The sequence below is a fragment of the Cryptomeria japonica genome, chromosome 2 (genome assembly GCF_030272615.1).
Source record: "Cryptomeria japonica chromosome 2, Sugi_1.0, whole genome shotgun sequence".
NCBI classification, from domain to species: domain Eukaryota; kingdom Viridiplantae; phylum Streptophyta; class Pinopsida; order Cupressales; family Cupressaceae; genus Cryptomeria; species Cryptomeria japonica.
The window spans coordinates 542,201,504-542,224,526 of NC_081406.1; the positions used below are offsets into that span (position 1 = coordinate 542,201,504).

The following is a 23,023-nucleotide window of genomic DNA, read 5'->3' on the forward strand; positions in this document are numbered from 1 at the left end:
GATTCCTTTGAGGCATTGAAGGACAAGCTTAGAGAAGAAATGGAGAAGAGTAGAAAGCTTGAGAGGGAGGTCGGTGCATGGAGAACATATTTTAGCCATCTCAATCGGCCTTTAGGGCGTCAGGATCCAGCAAGATCACCCATACAGGCACTTCCCCTTCAATCAATTGGTGAGGCAGAGAGATTCAGGAGTATGGTCCAGCGTATGAGTACTTGGATAGATAAATCTCATACAGTTGTCGTAGAATTTGCAACAAGGATGATGAAGACTATTCATAGTGCTATTCAGGTTCTTGAGATCATCCACAATTTGATGATAACGGTAGCCGCTTTTGCTCATACCAAGGACGTTATCATTCCTGTCTTGAAAGTAATTAGACAAACATCGAGGAAGGTCTTAGCGCAGGAAAAGATTATGGATGGAGGACCTCACAGTTTACTTCAGTGGTCCACCTTACTCCAGATGAAGGAAGTTCTCTTTGAGGACATCAGTACTAGATGCAGTCATGTTGAGGAGGTGATCAACCCGATCCAGGACAGAGTATTTGAGGTACTACGTACCATTCTTGGCAGGAGGATCGAAGTTGAGACAGATGTGGATTTGCAGGAATTGGAGGATAGGATTAAGGTCATCTTTTGCAAGGACGCCAATATCACAGATGAGCAACAGGACCAGATGTTTGCTACCATGCTCCTGATTGAAAAGACTAAGGAACTTGAACTTACATGCGACGCAGCTCTTCTAGATGCATTTGATCGGGTCATCCACTTGGAAGAAAGAATGAAGAATCTTCCCGAGATTCCAATTGCTGAGATCGAGGGAATCGTATCAAGATTCATTGCATATGCTAAAAAGGAGCATTGGAAAGGGAATAAGATTCTAGATGAGAGGTTGTTATAGATGACATGGCACCTTAATTGTCATTGGTCTATGTCTCCTAGATTTTCGTGCCAAATTTATAATTGGCTATGCATTTAATGTTGTGCAATAAAAGGGGAAGTTTTGTAGTAAAACCCTAATTAGGGTTTAGGTGTCATGATCTTGACCATTGATCTACTTTTGATCTGGACCATTCATTGTAATTGAGGATGCTATTTATACCCTCATTTTATTTCATTTTCATAAGTTAGATGTGAGAAGAAGATTAGATTATTGATGTATTAGAGAGATTAGAGTTTAGAAGCAATTTACTTTTGTAGCAAGATTGAGTTTTGAGGAAAGAATTCAAACAATTGTTGTACATGATGGCTTTGGAGTCAATGAAATATTGAAGTTATGGTGTTTTGTTGCAATTCTCTTGGTTATCTTCATGGTTGTTCATTTTTCTTGAAACATTCTCAATCAAAGTAGTGTGTTAATTTGAAGGACAAAGTGTTGGACTTGATTTTTGGTAGGAGTCGTTTTCCAAACCACTAGCTTCTTGCTGATTGTAGGAACGCCTTGCGTGGTCGACTGGAGATATTTGAATCACTTAACCTTCAATCGTTATTGTATCTTGGATATGTACCTTCGTGGTAGTGTCTTTGATCTTTGATGTGTTGAAGAACCATTCGTTACCTTAGAAGATCGCATCAATTTCAATTGAGTTGTTATTTTATGGCAAAATTGAAGTTGGTTGAATCTTGCCAAGTCTTGTCCACATGAAGTCATTCTTAGGGTTAGACTAAATTAGACCTCTTGTAGAACCCTATCCTTTTGTTATTTTTTGTAAAAGTTTGTTTAGTTCAGCAAAATCTTCGGCAACGTAAGGCCCCTTGAGGACACAGCAAATCACAACGACCATTGGTGCTTATCCACACGTAGAGACCCTACTTACAAGAACATTGGAGTCATCCTAACTGATCCTTCTTGCGATATCTTCAGCAGTTAGCGACTTTATTCAAGAGAGGATAAGATGCCTTTGGGTATTTTATTGTGTGAATGATTGTGTACAAAATACACGTCAACAGAATTGGCGCTAGAAGGAGGGCTGAGTACCCGAAGTCAAATTTTTTTTTGAAGAAGAGTACATTTCAAAACATGATCATGAATCACGATGGTGTTGCCACATGAAGGATTGAATCAAGTTTTGCAACCAAATTTGCAGATAGGCAACACTCAAGAGGATATCATTTCAGGATTGAGTCAGGTAGCGTGGAACGTAAGGAGAAGTGAAGTTGAGTATAGCAGAGTCAGAATCATCTTGGAACAAGAAGAAGACAGAGCAGAAGAACACCGAAGGGCCGCAGCTAGAGAGCTTCGTAATCAGAGGAACCCACAATAATCTTCGCAAGACTTCACGCTAGATCGCATTGGTTCTTTCTCGCCAGAAAAACATCAAAGATTATTAAGGTCAACACCAGGCGTCAAGAACCTTAGTGAACTTCAGTTTACCTCAAAGGCGAAGCGAGTCAAAAGAGAGGACACTCCCAAAGAATTTGAATTAAGATTGGAAGAATCTCCTGAGTCATCACAAGTTCTTCAAGAACAAGTGCAAGCGGCGATCCAATCAAGTATCCAAGCAATTTCTCAAACAAAGGGCCAAACTAGTTCATCAAGTCCTACTTCAAACTCTCAAGCCTCGAAGAGTACGTTGGCTCAACGGGCTCCGCCCCCTCCTCCTCCTCCTCATGTACTTAATGGAGCGACTTGGCTAATCAACAACCTGTCACCATTGGAATTTGCAGTTTATCATGATATGCCGAAGAATCCAGAACATTTTTGTTCCAAGTTCAATGTCAGTGATTTCCATCGCACAACAGAAGATCATATCAAGATGTTCGAAGATCATCTTCGTAACAGACAAATCGAATATGGAGATGTAGCATGTAGGTTTTTTCCCTATTCATTGGGAGGAGGCATATTTTTGGTTCGTCCACTTGCCTACAGGGTCAATCAGGACTTGGGACGCAATGAAAGATGCATTTATTGCAAAATTTGGTATACCAACTACACCAGCGGAGTTGTATGGACAATTTGTTGAAGTTCGAAGGAGAGAACATGAGCCCATCACTTCTTTCAACAACAGGTTTCACCGCGCATACACGATGCTACGACATCCTTATCTCATTGCGGAGCCAAGGGAAATTTACTATGGAGCTTTAGATCATCTCACTGCTATGTTTGTAAGGACGCATCCAACCCCGAATGATCTAAACGCAGCATATGCAAAAGCTATTGAAGTTAGTAAGCACATGGGACAGAATATCACTGGGCCACTATTACACATGGGACCGGGTCGTAGCACCAAATCAGATGCAGTCAGTTGGAATGGCATTGGCTAACCAAACTCCAGTCATGAATCCGGTTCCACAAGCAACATATCCGAATGTACAGCCGTCAAATCAATTAGTCCTCCACCCTGGAGTCCCGATTTCACAAGCTCCACCCGTACAACCTGTGTACCTGCAAAATGCCACAAGCTCGTCAAGGACACAAGAAGAGAAGGACGAAATGAAAGAGTTGATTGAACAAGTCAAGAAACTATCAACCGAGGTAACTCACCTGAGAAACCAGAATAATCAACTCCAAAGTATGCAGAGGGCCAACCATGGCCAACATGCGAACAATCAAAATTTCCAAGGAAATAACAACCAAGGTTTCAGAAATAATTATCAAGGAAATAATAACCAAGGCTTCCAGAGGAGACCATGGAATACAGCTCCCAATAACGGAAATGTGGTGACGCCACTAGATAACCCACCAAATTCACAGAGTCAAGAAAATCCTCCTACAAGCAAAGTGTTTCTAGCAGAGGCGGCCTTGTCCAGTTGGTGTAGACTCCACAATACAAACCAACATTCCGAGTTGCAGTGTCCTGAATTCAAGATTGCGACTGACATTTTCCAACAAGAGATGCGTAGCATTGATCCACCTGAAAATCCGCCCACGACAGGATATGAAATGGTCCCAACCACCCAATACGGTCAAGCCATGATTGTTGAAAGCTGCAAGTATCCACAAGAGGAGGTTAGTCAAGCACGAAATGGGAGATTTCCACCAGAATCTGCTAATGGACCAAAGGTACCTCCAGGATCCCAGTTCCCACCTACATCTGCGAATGGACCTATAGAAGATTCAGAGTATTATTTTCCACCATTGAACAACAGTGTCTTGGTCGAAGGGATAAAAGAGGTATTTCACCAATCATCAGGAGGTGTGAACCAAAGGGTTTATCACAGAAATCAAAGGACTCAAGAACCCTTGACTACATCAATTCCTCCGAACAATTTCTCTACTCCGCCGGATCCCCAAGCCAGCAATAATCCAGAATATCCACAAAACACACAAGAGTACAGACAGAGGAATATTGCACCCCCTGTAGGCAATGAAATGAAAAGATTGGCAGTATTGGTGTTAGATGAACTCAAGAAAGTCAAAGTAAGTCTACCACTCTACGAGTTGCTCAAGGTTTCAGAAATCAAAGATGCAGTGATCAATAGCCTAAGTGAGTCTAGTACAGTCAGGTCAAATGTTCAGGACTCAACCAACAAGACCCAAGCTACCATCAATATGACCCAAGAAGAAGCCTATGACCAAGGACAATCCGAACAAAATGAATGCATGGTCCAGACCATAACCTTCCCAGTTAAAAAGGAAGATATGTTGGAAGGAAAGGTATTACTCAAAAGAGGCGAAACTAAGAAGACTCAGCCTACCATCAAAGAAGGCCTCGCCACTAGCCAGGTTCTTCCAGAAAAGGAAGTTGCAATTAAGAAAGATGTGGTCAAGAAAGCAAAATCTTCAAACAAAACCGATCACTCAAAAGAGGAGAGTCTAGCAAAAGACGATTATCCAAAAGTCAATGAAGTAAAACATCAAGAACACAGGGGGGATTCTTCAGCCCCTTCTCAAGGAAAAGACGAACCGGCCCCGTTCCTGTTATCAGTCAGAATTTTTGGAAAATTATTGCACAATTGCCTCTATGATTCAGGAGCTTCCAGTAACGTGATGCCCCTGGCCGTCTGTCAAAGACTAGGAATAACTCCTGCATTTACCAAAAGAAAGGTCACCCAGCTAGACAAGACAGAAGTTCCAGTTATGGGCGAATTGAACAACATTCACATGCAATTGGCCGCAGACCCGAGAGTTCAAAATTTCATAGATATATCAGTGGTGGATATTCCTGATTCATATGGGATGCTCCTGAGTAGAGATTGGTCACGAAAATTGAATGGGTATGTGTCGACTGACTTTGCACACATGTGGCTACCATGGAGAGGAGTCCCGAATCAAATCAAGATTGACAGCACTCCGAGATTGAGACTTATGATAACTGAATATGGGGAAGACAACGAAGTTCTGTTTTTAGAATCCGACTTGGGGACATACAAGCCTAAAGTAGAAGAAATCTTGATGATACAAAAGGTACAAGATGAAGATGCTCAACAAGAAGCAATGGAATCTACAGAAATGGTCATCGAGAGTGATCAAGGGTCCGACCAAGAAGATGATGGTATGTTCGAAAATTTCAGGAGATTCGTACATAGAAACATACAGCAAAGTGTGCAACTTGGTAGCTTAACATCCGTCCGAGATCTGCTTCTTCCAAATTGGTGTAGAATACACAATGCCGTCCATTCAGAACTATCTTGTGCTTTATGTCAGACTGCATTAGAACAAGTATACAAAAGAGCCCCGCAGACACTGATCATTGAAGAGATTCAAGATTCGGAAGCGGAAAGCTCCTCAAGAGATGAAACTTTATCAGACACATCATCCGAAAGTCAGGAAGACCAGGAGACGGGAAATCGAGAAAATGCGATATGGACATTAAGATTTGATGGGTCTAAATCTAAACAAGGATCTGGAGCAGGTTATGAATTAATTAGCCCGACAGGAGAAACCTACCTCGCCGCTCACAGATTACAATTTCCTTGCACCAACAATGTGGCTGAATATGAATCTTTGATTCATGGGTTACTGATGGCTATCAAAAAGAAGGCAAAAATACTACAAGTATATGGAGATTCAGAAATTGCTATAAGGCAAATCAGGAAGCAGTATGTGTGCCATGATAAAAGATTGACCAGATACAGAAATCGAGTCTGGGATCTCATTGAAAGTTTTGAAGCCTTCAATATCAATTCTATATACAGACATCAGAATCAAGTGGCTAATTCCCTCGCACAAGCCGCCAGTTCTTTGATACCATTAGCAATGGAAGGATTGAAGAAATTCACGGTTGAGTTGACATCAGTCCCTTCGGTCCCGGATAACATCACAAATTTTCAAGTTTTTGAGGACAACAAGCACATATTGGATTTCTTAACCAACACAGATGTCTTCCTAACCCAGATCATTGATGAAGAAGAAGTGGGAGAAGCCGAATTTGATGCCGAAGGTGTCTTGAACTTAAAGACAAACACTATTCCAAGAGGAATGGTAGAATTGGAGAGAATTTTTGATCCTGACAAATTGAAAGAAAAGAAGAACCACAGCATGGAAGGAAACATGTGCGACACAATTAATCTAGGTGATAATATACAAGCTAAGAATGTATTTATTGGAAAGTCCTGCACACCAACTGAAAGGAATGGAATCCTGAAAAACATGAGAGATTTCCCGGATGTTATTGCATGGAGTTATGAAGATCTCAAAACCTACGACACTGCAATTATCACCCACACAATCCCGTTGAAGCCAGGAAGCAAGCCATTCAGGCAGAGACAAAGGCCGGTTAATCCTTTATTGGAACCATTGATATACCAAGAAGTCAAGAAGCTGCTCTCAGCCAAGATCATCTTCCCAGTAAGACACTCGACGTGGGTTGCCAACCTGGTACCTGTCAGAAAGAAAAATGGAGAGATCAGATTGTGTGTTGATTTCAGAAATCTCAACCGAGCATCAGAAAAGGATAATTATCCTCTACCATCGCTAGATGAGGTGTTACAGATTGTCAACGGGTCGCAGATGATGTCCTTTCTAGATGGATATTCAGGATATAACCAAGTTCTGGTCGAGCCCGAAGATCGACTAAAGACTGCTTTTACCACCAAGTGGGGAACATTTGCGTACAAGAGAATGCCTTTTGGACTCATCAATGTCGGGGCCACATTTCAGAGAGCTATGGATATCGCTTTCAGGGACTTAATTGGAAAATGCATTATTATATATATGGATGATATCACAGTTTTCTCCAGACAAAGAGAAGATCATGTGGATGACTTAAGAAGAGTCTTCCAAAGGTGCAGAAGATATGGTGTCTCTCTCAATCCAAAGAAGTGTATATTTGGAGTAACAAAAGGAAAACTTTTAGGACATGTCATTTCAGAAAGAGGAATCTCCATTGATCCTGAAAGGGTAAAAGCCATATCCACTATCAATTTGCCGGCTAGCAAGAAAGAACTCAAATCATTTTTCGGCAAGATCAACTTCGTCAGAAAATTCATCACCGGATTTGCTGAGATAGTCAGACCCCTGAACGAGATGTTGAAGAAAGACGCAAAGATTGAATGGTCTCCACAAGCCAAAAGGGCATTCGAGGAGATAAAGATGGCCATCACAGAAGCACCAGTATTGATCAGTCCAGATTATCTCAAGCCCTTTTATTTATATTCCTTCGCTTCTGACTACACTTGTGCCGCTATTCTGACCCAGAGAAGTGAAGAAAGAGATGAAAATCCAATTGCATTCATGAGCACCCCGCTGAAAGATGCAGAACTCCGATATCCCAACATCGAAAAACAAGTATACGCACTGGTAAAGGCTGTTAAGAAATTTAGACATTACCTACTAAGGGCCAAAATTTATGCAATAGTACCAGATGCAGCAGTCAAGACTCTTCTCATGCAGAATGAACTAGGAGAAAGAAGAGGAAAGTGGGTCGCCATTATCCAAGAATTTGATATTGAAATCGGAGAGGAATGGCATAGACCCATGATAGTAGAAGAAATCTTCTGGAAGAAAAAGTCACAAATTCAATGGTTTATAGGAGGAGACAAGAACGCTAAGTTCTTTCATTAACCCACCCTTAAGCATTGAAGGGAAATACCATCAGATGTCTGGTTATCTCGGACAATAGCACTTTAAATATAGATGAGGAGAGTGGTGATGCTGTTGTTTCCTTATTTCAAGAGACCCTTCAAAATAATTTTGAGGATATATGTTGTTAGCATGAAATTTTTGATGTGATTCCGAATGTGTTAAAGTGAGGGATAATGATGAAATGGTTAAAGATATCACTAAGGAAGAAGCATGTGCTGATGTCTTCTCCTTTAGAGCTTATAAGGTCCTTGGCTTAGATGGTTTTCCTCCTTCATTCTTAGAACTTCTCAGAGAACAAATGTAGAATTCTAGCTTAGAATATGGGTTTGCAAAATAACTTATTTGATATCAAACAAAATTCCACCATTTATGGATTTATATTCATTCATTTGCTTTTTAACCTAAAAAAAAATCATGCACATTTTAAGATTTAATATAAAATCCTCACACATACACTCCTTTAGTGTTTTTTGATTTTTTTGTCTTATACTCTTTATGTGAACACTTATATCTGCTATGCACTTTCAGTTACTCACTTTGAACATATATCTCTGCAGGTGGTGGTGTTGCAGGAAAAATAGTTCAATCCAATCTCCTGTATAATCTTGCTAGGAAAAGTCAATGAAATTTATACAATGCTACTGATCACCATATATTTCTGCAATGCTCACATCCAAAATGAATGCTACATGATGGAGGAATAAATGCCTCAGAATGCACGAATACCTGCATCAAAAACTGCCATGTCCATGTTTATTTCAATGAATCTCTTCTTGTGCATTCTTGTAGTCATGCCGCTTGCAAGAATCCAATTTGGGGTTTGATTTTGGCTTCCCTATGCCTCATGTTTAAATAGCTGGTGCTACTTGAAGCTTGCACTACTAGAGGAACGCTCAAAGCACTTTGTTTTCCTCCATCTTGAATCTTTGTTGGCCTACTCTAATACTAGATAATGGAATTGCTCTGCATATGATATCTTATCGAATGCTTAATCTGGGCCCTAGTGTGAAGCCCAGTGTACAACTCTCTAGTGAGGATCTAGATGAAGTTATGGGTGTTATGCAGAAGCTTTATAACATCAGTGATGAGAGTGAGAGAGAGAGGGAAGAGGAGGAAAACAAGTGGGGTGGACTAGGGATGGAGGGAGGGAGATGAAATAGTGAATATATTATTATTTAATCTGTTCATCATGTACATGGTATATTCTTGAGAAAGATGAATGATTGCTATCTTCTATCTCCTGTCTTGCTTCTATGTGTGCATATTCATGTTGAAGAGAAAGACTTGCACCAATAAATTGTGTTGTTATTTATTTGTTCATCTTGTACACGACATACTCTTGACAGAGATGTATGACTGCTATCTTCTATGCCCCATCTTACTTCTATGTTAGCATAATTTATGTTCATTTGTTAATTTTACATGTGTACATTGTATATAGATTACAAACTGTGAAGGCCTAGAGTTGCTAGGGAAATTGAGTTGTTCCTATGGTATGGAAGTGGAACCGCTTCCATGTATGACTCCTTATCCTTTGACGATTGTGTGGTGTTGAACTGTTTGCTACTAGTTTCCCAAGGTGTTGGCCAACGACTCGGCATGGTGCAAGCCTTGTGAGTGCTACATGCTAATTGTGTTAACTGTACTAGTCAATGCTTGTAGTGTGATGATTTTGCTTGGAGGTGTTTTGGATCCTCTTGAAGCTCTGCTAGAAACTGTGGAAGGTTTGGTGAAGGTATTACTAATGCAAAAATGTTTGCAGCAGTTGTTGAGCATGTACAACACTTGCTAGAGTATGCATGGTAGTTTCTGGAGATAGACTAAGGGTCCTTGTGTTACCATGAGCATCTAGGAGCTAAGTTGCCTGTTTCTTCCAAAATATTCGGTTCTGCAAAAATTTTTGTCCTCTACAAATTCGCTGCAAATTCTTCCAGGGTCCTGAATTTGCCCTGTGGGTTCCCTGAGAAGGACCTAGGGAAAATTTTGGGAAATTTGCAGCGAATTTCAAATTCAGCAGTAGAATCCGGGCCAAATTTGGGCGCTAAACACGCTTTTTTAATTTTAATTTTTTTTTTTTATTGCCTATTTTGGTCAACTTGACCCTCCAACCCTAAAATAGACCACTAAAAGGGCCAAAAAGGTAAAACATATCTCATTTGTGCATTTGATCAGTGATGGCATGTTGACATTATTATTTTTGAACTGAAACATTGATATGGTGGTGTATTTTGCTATGTTACTTTACTATTAGTCTATTAGCATAGTTGACACTTGACAGTGGTGTATTATGAATTTATTTGCTGCTGCATATATGTATATATTTTTTATTTTTTAATTTTATATGTTTTTGTATGGATAGCCCAAAGCAAATTCAAACCCACCCCCAAAAACAATTGAACGAACTTGTGAACCCAAATCTCAAACCAGAATCCAAATCTGAACCGGGACCGACAACTTAGTCTAGGAGGTGATAAGTGTTACTATATGTACTGCAAGCAATGAGGATAGTCTTGGTGTTACTGCATGAAACTTGTTTGGTAGATCCTCTTGGATCAATGTTTAAATGGCAAACATATACAATGGGAAAATGGTAGTCGATATAGTGTTCACTAAAACACAAAACTTTGGAGTGCCCAAGGTTAAGAACTATAGGAGTCCCACTATCATAGATCATTTTCTAGCTTGTCGGTTCTAGTTCGGGCTCAGGTTCAGGCTCTAGGGTTTGGTTTGCATGTTTGGCCATATTTTTGTGGGGGTTGGGTTCGTCCATACAAAAACATATAAAAATAAAAAATATATACATATTTGTAGCAGTAATCGAGTTCAAAATACACAGCTATACTAATATTCAAATAACATAGCAAAATACGCAACCATATTAATAGTCAAAACTCGATTGTCATGATATATGTTAAATATTAGTTCAATAATAATGTCAAGTGTCAACAATCAGCCTTTGTCGATCAAATATCATATGGGTTGTCAAAAATATCATCAACCTCCTCCATATGCTATGGTAAATTAGAAGAACCACAAACAATGGCACTGGCATTGGCATTGGCACTAGCACTAGCACAAGCACTCTAATGCTTACTAGGTGGCTCATTGTCATCATCAACTCCAAGTGCAGCACGGTGGGAAATTGAAGCATCCAAATTAGTATGGTCTGGCCGGATATCCCACTTTGTCTCCCCTTCTTTGTAGTCATTTTCTTTGTGTGTAAGGAGCCACAAGTTAGAATGCACAAACACCAAGCCCTCTGCCTTTTTGGAGTGTAGTCTATTGGGCTTTAATGATTTGATGAAGGAGTATGTGCACCAATTCCTCTCAGATGAAGATGAATTAGCAACCTATCAAGACAAAATTAGAGAGTTAAAGAGTTGTAAATACAATTAAATATAAATAAAACTTTAAAGGTAGAAGATTTTTTTATAATACTTGTGATAAAATTTTGATGGCAAGTGGTTGTAGTTGTGGGTATGATTCTCCAGGAAGTACCACCAACAATGAGCATCAGCCATATACTTATCATGAAGAGCATCAAGACCACAATCATTTGTGCTTGCAAAAATCATGAACTCAGCCCTCATTGCATCCTGTATCTCACGATTACCAAAGAGTTTAGGAAGTGCTGCCTTGTACCCTTGAGCAACTTAAAATTAACTAGTAAGGAGCAACCCTTGTGCCATTGCCACTAGTTAGGAGTGGATAACTATAATATTTGGGACTCAATGCAAAGGCAATAAGATGCAATGAAGTGGTCATTTTGTTCCATCTCTCTACCACGATTTGGTGTAGTTCATTGAAGAATTTTTCTTTGGGATCTTGCTCTCTTGCATTTATGATGACTTTCATCTTCTCAATCATTGAGTTGATGCCATCATATACCTCACCCAAACAAGGCCTGTTCACATCAGTATAACGGATCATGCTCAATTTAGGCTCAATGAAATCGAGGAGATACTCAACACAATCCCATCAAATGTCATCTAGGATCATTTTCTTAATGTTTTCTGTGTTTGTAGTGCTAGATTGCCTCCATAGGGTCCAATTAGGGCTGAATAGCATGTTATGTGGTGCCTCATGAACCCTCACAAGTAACACAACACGTTCTGTAAACAACATGGATAGGAACCACCTAACATGCTAATCAGCCCTAATTGGACCCTATGGTGGCAATCTAGCACAACACGTTCTATAAACAACATGGATAGGCACAAACCAAAACAAAGAAAACTTCAAAACAAAACTAGTGTTCATTTGTAAAAAAGATGGAGGAAAAAATAAAAAACAAAAAACAAAAAACAACAAAAAACCTACCTCTTTTGAAGAAATCTTCCTTTGTAAACTCTTTGAGAACAAATCAACAATTGCAAATGTGTAGGAGAAGCACAACACTAGCTTGGAACATTCAACGATCAATCTTCAACTCTCTTTGTGCAATGGCAAGTAAAAATATTAGTTCAACAATGGAGTAAAATGGTTTTCTTTTTCATTCACAATAGCATAAATGAAGTAGGCTTTGCCTTTTTGTTGATTTGAATAGGCGAATTTAGGGTTGGGGGGTTGTTTTCCATTTTTTGCAAAAAGAAAAGACTTTAAAAAAAAATGCAAATAATGCCCAAGTTCATTTGACGATGACTTTCGTGGCGCAAATTCGTCTTGGGTCCGCTTGGGTTCAATAGGACCAAACCCACAGTCGTTTGGTGGGACATTGTACGAACCCACAACGGACCGTACTAGAATGGTGAGTCCGGTTTGAGCTGGATTGGGACTCAGGTCTTCTTGGCAACAAATCGTTTAGCTAGATCATTGTGTTGAAAATATCCAAATATATCAACAAACATTGATGACATGCCAATGGTTCGACAAGAGTTAGAAGTAACACATATTTTTTGGAGAGTTCAATATGGTTTATCTGCACATTGGATTTTAAGTAGTTTGTGCAAAAGCATTGTTGATACCCTATATTATGTCCACTAGAATTTTAGAAGAAAACAATAAAAACAAAAATGGAGGTAAACTCAAAGTTGGTAACTCTAGCCACATTATTCAATATAAAATTGCCATGTAAGCACGGCAATGAGTAGTTGGGGCTGAAAGGCTTGGAGAACAATTTTTTTACAATGCACATGGTAGAAGAGTAACCATCTGCATTGGTATCCACCAACATGGTAGAAGATTTGACTGAAACTTAAGGATTTCCACTAAAACCTGAAGTTTCTGAGGCTAAAGTCTTCCAATCTCAACAAATTGACTGTGATATCAAACCTCAATTTTGTCACATAAACTCTATTTCACATCATTAGTGCTTTTGAAATCCATGATGGACATAGTAAATATTTTAGTGGTAGTGTGTATGCTTTGGGTCAGGGTGTTGGCAATAATTGGACTAATGATCATGTAGAATGTTTTTTATTTTGAAGATGGTCTAAATTGTCCTTTTAGAGCCTAGTGGCCCTGGGGCCTAGACTATAGAAACATGACAGTGCGTGCTACCTTTTAAATACTGTATGGTAGTGTGATGTATCCAAATTTAAAATATATGAATGTGCCCCGAAACATTTATTTTTGTCACACATTAGTCTATATTTGTGATTATGCATATTTTTTAGTGTTAAATAGCTTCAAACCTCTTTACTATTTTAACATTCTGATCTTTAGCAAACCTTTCAGCTTCTCAAATTTTATGAGTTTTGATACTATGCCATCCACCACAACTAGACCAATACATAATCTGAAAATGCCGAAGGAGGATGTCTTGGGCTAGGGGGACCTTGCTGGACAATCCTAGAAGGAATCAAGATATTCCTATGAGAGCTCTTCTATCAATGCTGACTAATTGTCAATGATAGAGAGAAAAAGAAAGGCATACACTAGGAAACTGAAATAGGCAAGTACTTTAGAAAATGGCCCTGCTAGCTGCTATTGAGGGAGACTGGAATGAAACATCTAAAAACTTGTGGTAAAAAAGTCTAAGAGGATAGAATAATATTTTAATTTTTAAAGTAATATTATACATTCATGTTATGATGTGTTTGTGGGTGCTAACATCCATATACACCTTGCCCCCCGTGGTAATGCTAGCATTGTACCGAAATGCAAAGATTAAAAGAGACTCTTTTTCAGAAAAATATTTATTAATTCCTCCGTAGAATTGTTTTTTTGGTTCATCTATTTGGTTGAATAAACCACATCAAAGGCCCTTTATCATTTTACTTTTTCTTTGTTTTCAAAGGTTATTATGAGTTGACCTGATGTATTGCTTAGGTTTGAATCTGGAAAATTTAGGGCTGTAGGCCTTGTAAAACAATACCCTTGTGGAATGCTTGCATAAGGGGGTCTGGTACAGTGGATTTGTGTCTCACATGACAATGTACTGAAAGCCACATTTACCTTTATATTTTCTTGAATGTAAAATTCAGATTGGGATGTTTATCCTTTCAACTGTATGCCAACCCTATTAATTTTCTTTCTAAGGATAAAACTCAGGCACTGGATTAAGAACTACTATTGGTTTGTATTTAAAAAGTCAGCTAAATAACAAACAAATGTGAAGTCAAGAATCTGGTATTACTGTATAAATTCTACAGACACAATTTCTTGGGACTTCGAAGAAATGGTGCTGTCAATTCAAATGTTAGCAATCATGGCAATGACCTGGAAACCTTTATTCTGGAAGATGATGAGGAAGAAGTTTTATCATTATGAGCTTCTTTGATCTAGTTATCAGGCCTTTTTGCTACTCTTACGTACTTGCCATATTAGCAATATTTTCTTCGCCCTTTTGCTAGTAGGATATGTATAGCTATTTGGTTTTTGTTTACTGGTAGATACTTATTCTAGTTATACAATGGAGTGGCTTGAGTTGTTTTGGTTGAAGATGACTTGTTGGATCCATTTAACCAATTCAAGAATCTGAGCTAAGATTTCCCTTGGCTTAGCTAAACATGTAGCGATTTCCACTTCTTTATTCTATATTCTCATGTAGACAAAATCAAGTCAAGTCAGAAAGCAAACGCTTGCCCATTTTTGAAGAAAAGGGCATCGTTTTACTTTTGTAGTAAGAAAAGTGCTTTAAAAATGGATGCTTCTACTGTTGGACCTGAAAATGACTAGGGGAACAAGAAAATGTGTTTATTGTCTGCATCCTCTACATAATTTTTTCACTTTATTTTTCCACAGTTTTTTTTTTGATAAAAACCTTAACAGGCTGTCTCTTTACAATTTTGCAGAATGCTCAACACGCTATTGCACATGCTCGTGCAGCTTTGATTTACATAATGCTAGCCTTGTCTGGGCATATGGATGACCTTCTTCCAAAGTTTAAGGTTTATCTGAGCTATCTTCTAAAGATTTATGATTGTTTGCTGGCCATTCTATTATCTCACGTGCTGTTTTGACAAAGGCAGGCAAAACTCAGTCTATTAATATACATTTGGATCCATAATATGAATGTAAATGCAGTTTCTTTTCTCATTTGATTTGGCAGGATGCAAAGCACAGTATACTTTTTCTTATTGAAATGTTAGAGCCCTTTTTAGTACCAGCAATCACGACAATAAAGAATACTATTGCTTTCGGAGATGTCTCTACTGTCTTCTTGGAGAAGCAGGAAAAGATTTGTGCCATAGCGCTGGACCTTCTTTGTACTGCAGTACAAAGACCTGCAGTCCTACCAGCTCTTGAGAATGAATGGAGACGAGGGGTTGTGGAACCAAGGTATTTCATCCAAAGCTTTGAAATATCAAATGAGAAACCATTTTGTAATCATCATTGTGGGATGAAACATGTGTGAGAGTCAACTTTATGCAACCATTAATAATGAAATATGACAGCAATTAGAAGAGATTGAAGCACTTAATAAGGTTTATAAAACAGGCTATAACATCATATAGGTATAAGATGCTTCTTCCCTTGAGTGTTGTCACAGAAACTGTCTAAAAGCTCACTTGCCTCTTCCTACTTGGATTACCTACTTTCTATAATGATGTTCTTTTGTGGCACCAAAAAACTAGCACAAAGTCATTCTTTCCTCTTGTTGCCTGGTTGGATGGTAGTGTTTAGGGTTCAGATATGGGTTTCCTTGTGTCTAGTGACTAACTTGTGTCAATGACAAAACTCTCATAGCCTTCACATAAATAATTTAATGTGTAAATTTACAAAGAGTTGTCAGTTTTCCCTTTCCCCAAATATCACTAGAATTCTTGTGCATTAGACTGCTGTTTAGTAATATATTCCTTGCTCACCTTGTATTTGTTTAATATAGCCATTATGCATGGTGCATTTGCTGCTTTATTCAACATTCCAGTAGTACATAGAATTCAGATACAGATTGTGAGTCATTGGTTGGTTTTACTGTCGTTATTTATGATTTGTCTAAATTTTGATAGCATTTCTCTGTACATGTACATACCACTTACTTTTGTAAATGTGATGTAGTGTGCTTCTCTCCATTTTGGCTCCTCATGTGCCATTGCCACCTGGAATCAATCTGTGTAAAAGTTCAATGACTAAAGGTGCAGAGCATGAGGCATCTACATTTTCACCTGTTTCTTCTGCTCACCCATCAACGACAATAGGTAAAATCAGTAGTATAGAGGAAGATGTGGATGGAAAATCTGACATGGTAGATGGAAATTCAAGGAATGATGCAACTGAAGATGGCAGTCTTCTTTTTGCTCCTGCCGAGTTGAAAAACATATCACTTAGGAAGTTCTCTACCCCTTTTGAGGGAAATTTTTCTGAAACTCAGGGCTTTGGTCAAGCAAATTTGAATGTTGATGGAAAACTATTCAAGGAAAAAGACAATATATCAAAGAAAAAGTTAACTCTGGATATTGGTTGTGCAAATGAATACTTTGATTTGCAAAGAGAGTATTTACAACTAGTGAATCATCAGGACCGTGAGTTAAGGGCCTCAGAGTTCAGACGTTTTGCAGAGGAATTGCATGCACAATCTGAAATAAACTTGGAAAGTCATGATGCTGCAATTGATGCATTACTTTTAGCAGCAGAGTGTCATCTGAACCCATATTTTATGATGGGTTCCAGTGAAAATGAACAGCTCACAAACATAATTTTTGCTAATAAAGACTCTACATCATTACATGTTAATGAGATCATTGTGGATGAGCCTTCCGTGGGTGTTGGAAAATCAGGAGCGAAAATAATTGCTCAACTGGAGGGAATGAGAGACAAGACTGTAATTGACATTCTTCTTCAAGCTGCACAATGGGACAGCAGAATTCATAATGCAACTTTGAACGAAAGGTCATTTGAGGATAAATCAATAGATTATGACTTTGAAGAAAGGCCATATGGTATTAAAATTTTCCCTGATGATGTACAGTCTGCTGATGCTGTTACACTAGTGCGCCAGCATCAGTCTCTACTCTGTGGATTTTTAGTTAGGCAATTACAAAGGGAGCAGCATAACATGTATGAAGTTCTTTTGCATGGTCTTCTGTTTTTCCTGTATTCAGCAACACATGTATCTTGTCATTCAGAGAATGTTGTTGATGTAATTTTGCAGTCTGCTGAGAGATTGAATAGATTGCTATTTTCTCTTCATCAGGAACAAAAGGAAACCAGTCCTCCTGTAGAACCTGCAAAAATACATCGAGTCAGGCGGCAGTGGGCTCTTCTTCAAAGAATAGTGTTTGTGGCTAGTGGCAATGGCATAATGGAGGACGGCTACATGCATATCAGAAGAGGCTGTTGGTACAGGGATTTGATTCCAGTTTCATCATGGATGGATAGAATATCAAAATTTTCATCCTCACCACTGCCTTTGGTTAGATATATAGGATGGATGGGACTAGCCCGTTATGCAACCGAACACAAGAAAAGAGGTTTGCTTCTCACCCAAGACATGCGACAACTGACTGGCTTGCTGTCTATCTTTTCAGATGAACTGATATCTGTAAAAAGTTCATTTAAAGGGAAAGAAAATGAAGGATTGCAAGATGCCTGCTTTCTGGAATTCAATGTTGGGAGACTTGAGAAACCTGTTACCATAAATAGTCCTTTAGATTCATTAGATAGTGATGGTGTTGTCCATGCATTTTATCCTGAAATGGATGTAGTCTTCCCAGAACTGAGAAAGCATTTCTTTACATATGCTGAGATTATGCTAGAAGCTGTTTGTTTGCAAGTAAAGGCAATGCCACCTTGTTCTATTCCAGATATATTAAGCTGGTTTTCAGAGTTGTGCTCCAATCCTTTCTTAGATTTAGATAGAGATCAATATGCACATGTTGATGCCAGTGATGACATTTTGAAAGGTGTGGTGGTTTCTAATGTCAAGTGCATTTTACTGCACATATTGGAAGTAATTGTTTTGGAACACATGGAAGCTATTATCCCTGAGATACCAAGGGTTATTCAGGTCTTGCTGTCCTTGTGTAGCAGTTCCTATTGTGATGTGCCTTTATTGGATTCAGTACTAAGTGCGTTAAAGCCTCTGATCTCTTATACTGTTGCAACAGCATCTGCTTCAGAGAAATTTGTAGAGGATGATCCCTCAAGCATGAATTTTGAGTCTTTGTGCTTTGATGCTCTTATAAATCAGCTTGAATCTGGTCCTGAACAGAAGAAAGGCACAATGGTTAACACTTCACAAGGTGCATTGTTGATTTTTCTTGCTGGATCTCTTCTTTCTGATCTATCTATTTCCAGAAGGAGGCAACTTATGCAGTCATTGTTACAGTGGGCAAAATTTACTGGATTCCAAGCAACAACTACTTACTATAATTACCTGTGTGCATTTCGAAAGGTTCTAGAAGGTTGCAATTCTCTGGTACAAGAAACTTTAAGAGACCTCGGTGCTTCCTTGATGAATGAACATCCTTGTTCTAAAAAGGATTCAATTGATTTCATTTGCAAGGAACTGTCAGTATTAGAACTTTGTGACAGGGGAAGGAAAACCCTAGACCTTTATGGAGTTCAACAACAAGAAGAAAGATCTATGGTGGCAGACTCGTTTCAAGTGAAAGATCAGACAAATACAGGTGATGGCGATATCATTGAACATGGAACAAAGCGAGCTGGTAGTAATGCTTTGCAACACTTTTCATGTATTTCAGATGTTGAAGATTTCACAAAAAGCTTAGAGGCTCTGATTTTTATGTTAAGCCCTACAATTGAAATTTGCTGGAAATTTCACTCGCAAATGACACGCAAACTGTCACAGACAGGAGCAGCTTGTTTATTATACTCTGGATTCTTATTGTCAAATTACCAATCAATTCATTCAAACAAATCTATTGAGAAAAATGAATCCTCCCAATTTGTATCTGAAAGTGAGCAAAATCTGTTTGTATGGCAAAACTCTCTTCAAGGTCTAGGTCAAGCTGTTTTGACTTTGCAGCAGAATCATTGTTGGCAAGTAGCAGCTGTGCTTCTTGAATATCTTTTGTCTTTGCCAAGTTCTTTTTCTTTGGATGGTGTATTGGGTCCTATATGTTCAGCACTTCTGTTTGTATGCTGTCATGCACCCAAAGTTACATGGAGGTTGCAGACTGGAAAGTGGTTGTCAAAATTGTTTCAAAGAGATTGTCTGGATTTTTCAAGTTCTACATCGTCTTTAGTTGATTTATTTTGCACAATGCTTGAGCATTCTGAACCAGAGCAAAGATATATAGCTCTTCAGCATCTAGGTAGGATTGTTGAACATGAAGAACTTGGGAAGCTTACATCTTCATCTATATCAGGAAGCTCAAGTACACATATGAATATGGTTATGACTGTGAAGAGAGTGAGCCAACGTGGAGTTGTTTCAGCACTGGTTGCAAATACCTGGGACAGAATAGCATCTCTAGCAGCATGTGAGCCATCTATGACCTTAAGAAAGGAAGCCATGGAGTTGTTAGAAAGATTCATTCCATTTTCTGAACGCTATCAATTGCGTTCATTTTTTAGTTCTGTTGATACTATACTACCAGGTCTATGTATGCCATCTTATTCAATGCAAGATGGACCACTTACAGTTCTCGGGTTATCAGTTCTTGCTCGTGCCTGTCTCTACTCTGAAGCTGATGATATCGATATTATATCTCCAAGTGTATGGGACAACCTGGAGCTTTTGGCAAAGTCTAAGAATGGTATATGCTCCCTGCACTTTTAAAACAAATGAATTGCCATGTCTTTCGGGATTATAATTTCAAAAAGCATATTAAATACAGATAATATACATGATCTAGATTTTGTCAGCTGGCTACCATAAAGATCAAATCTGAACTTACAGTAACTGACATAAAAATAAAATTTGAATCTCAGAGATATAGGTAGGATGTAAAACCATGTAAAACTGGCCAAAACAACTGCTTTGAATTGATTTAATGATGGAGGTCTGGAAGAAAAATGGAAGGGTTTGGTTCTCAACAAATTTCGGGAGGTACTGATGAATAAACAGAGTTTGAACATTGGGTATTGGTAGGAAGTAAAATCAATGCAAACAGGGTTTAGAAAAAAATTCTTTGAACAGAAAGTGGTCGTGGGGAGGGATGAAGAAACAGGGGAAATCTAGCGGATTTGGGGAATGTTTATAGAAATGGTGGACAGGAATATTGGTAAAATAAACAACACCGCTTACTGTAGAGATAAAAATGGGAACAATACATGGTTTGTTTCATATCTTTCTTCATGGCACACTTTATATAATTTTTGGTTAACCAAATTGTTACTAGAAATAAAAAAGAAAAGTTAAATAGAAAAAAGACAGCAAGAAACAGAGAAAAGAAAGCAAAGTTCCATGGACACGGATACAGATACAGATATGGGTATGGTATCGGATATGAATACGGCCATTTTTTAAGACCCCTAATATGGATACTGCTGGATATGACACTCATAAAGAACACATACACACTTATTTAACACAATTTTCTAAGCTATTAGAGTAGGTTTTCACTACTTTAAAAGCAACATAGAGACATCATTGCCACATAAATAATTATGTCAATTTACCAATTTACAATATACACAAAAATCTACAAACCATGACTTATATATCAATTATCAATAATTTCATTTTAATCTAATTTAAAATTAAGTAAATTTTAAATATAAATTAAAAATATTAAAATAAAAAAAAGAACTAATAAACAATAATAACCTAAACTTCAAAATAAAAACTCACAAAAACAGAAAAGTAAAATAAAAACTGCATGAATGAAGTTTTTTAAATTAAGTTTAGGAAGGTTCACACAAAAATTTTAAAAATAAAATCAGATGGTATTCAACATGGCTGGAAAGTTAGTGTTTTTTGGGCACACATGGATACGGTGTCCAATGCATATAGTTTGTGACTGCATATATTTAGAAACTTTTTGAATGTGATGGAAATGTTATTCACATGTTTTGTTGATGGTGAGCATGCCATCAGGCTAGAAAATAATGATTGAAGCAGTGAATAGTTGCTAAAAGTTAGGTAATGCATGCTTTGTTGTATGTCGAACTCAGGATTATAGTTCTTTATTTATTTATTTTCTTCTTTCTTTGTGTGGTTAAGGTGGTGAAAAATTTCTTTGCCTCTACCCTTGGTAACTTGATTCAATTGCCAAGTAATATTCGAGAAACTAACTACAAACTTTCTATAGAAATTTCCTAGTCTAAGAAATTGTGAAGTTCTATGAGACCATTAGTGCCTTCATGTAAGCCACTCTTGAATGGATGTATATACTGGCTGGATCTATATGTACTCCATATTTGTCAATGATTTATGCAAGATGATTGATCTTGTAAATGGTGAAAGAACATCTCTCCGAATTCACATACAAACTTTGATTCCACAAAGTGCTGGAAACTTGCTAGACCTGACATAGGTTTTCTTTGCATGTTTTTTAATTTTTGATGAAGAATATGCCATCAAGATACAAAACAATGAAGTGGTAAATGGTTGAAGGATATCATGAAAGTATTTTAAGGGTTCAATATGTATTAGACAAAGTTACCCCGAGTTTCCGGGACGGGGACGGCAGGGGACGGCGGGACGCGTTTTCGGGACGGCAAATTTTTTTGCCAAATTTGGGGATGGTGGGGGATGGCAAAGGGGACGGCTATATAAAATATAGGAAAAATTTAAAATATATAGGAAAATTTCAAAATTCTAAATGTTCATATGAAAACATGGATAAAGCATGCATGCATACATTATATTCATATGAAAACAATAAAACATGGATATAGCACGTGTATGATACTATGAAAAGTTGAAAACATTTTAGAATGTAAATTCTGAACATACAACATTGTTAATACTCAATAGACAATATGCAATTATGCATTCATAAATCAGAATTTCAATTCATTCACATTGTCAATATGCATATCAATAGACTCGAAGGTTAAATTTTCCCTACTTCTATCGATGCAGTTTCCCCCCATATTTTTTAAGGGCCTTAGATATGGGGGACATCTAGCCGTCACCGGGACGGATTGGGGACGTCCCAGCCGTCCCCAGCCGTCCCCGGGACGTACGGACGTCCCCTAGAGCTAGGGCAGGCATCCCCCCGTTTCGGGGACGTCCCCTCAAAATACAGGGCAATTTGGGGACGGGGGGAAACGTCCCCTGGCCGTCCCCAAGTCCCTGAAACGTCCCTGGGACGGGGACAGGGGTTTTCAGGTCAGGGACGCGTCCCCGGGTAACTCTGGTATTAGATGATCTTGAGGTCTATCTTTGTAAAGAACTTTGCATCATACAGCTGGTCTAACAAATCTTGTATCTGTGGTGGTTCTTCACAACAATCCTTTTCAAGGCTTTGTGGTTGATGCAAGCTCTCCATGTGCCATCTTTCTTTGGCAAATACTTGAACTGTGTTGAATAGGGCTCACACTATTGAAACTGTTCAGCATGTGTGAGAGTTAGAGCTTTGCAGCACTATCACCTGTAGTGGGGATGATATTGTAGCTTGTGGTGTAGATGTCATGTCCCATGGAATGCTGCCATTGTAGTTGTACAGCAAGATGGTGAAAATGATAGATCCTCCTGGACTAAGAGATTGCATGATTCAAAAAGATTGTGATAGGTGAGTAAACTGGTCAAAGGGATAAGGGC

At 38.4% G+C, this 23,023-nt stretch overlaps 1 protein-coding gene across 2 annotated transcripts in view; it reads left to right on the top strand.

The window, feature by feature from the left end:
- Nucleotides 1-23,023, top strand: part of LOC131066784 (uncharacterized) — a 262,967-nt gene that overhangs the window by 116,486 nt on the left and 123,458 nt on the right. For both annotated transcript variants that reach the window (XM_058001633.2, XM_058001632.2), the window contains exons 15-17: nucleotides 15,201-15,296; nucleotides 15,458-15,687; nucleotides 16,408-20,069. In XM_058001633.2, coding sequence (XP_057857616.1) covers nucleotides 15,201-15,296; nucleotides 15,458-15,687; nucleotides 16,408-20,069 — 3,988 coding nt within the window. The remainder of the gene's footprint in view (nucleotides 1-15,200; nucleotides 15,297-15,457; nucleotides 15,688-16,407; nucleotides 20,070-23,023) is intronic.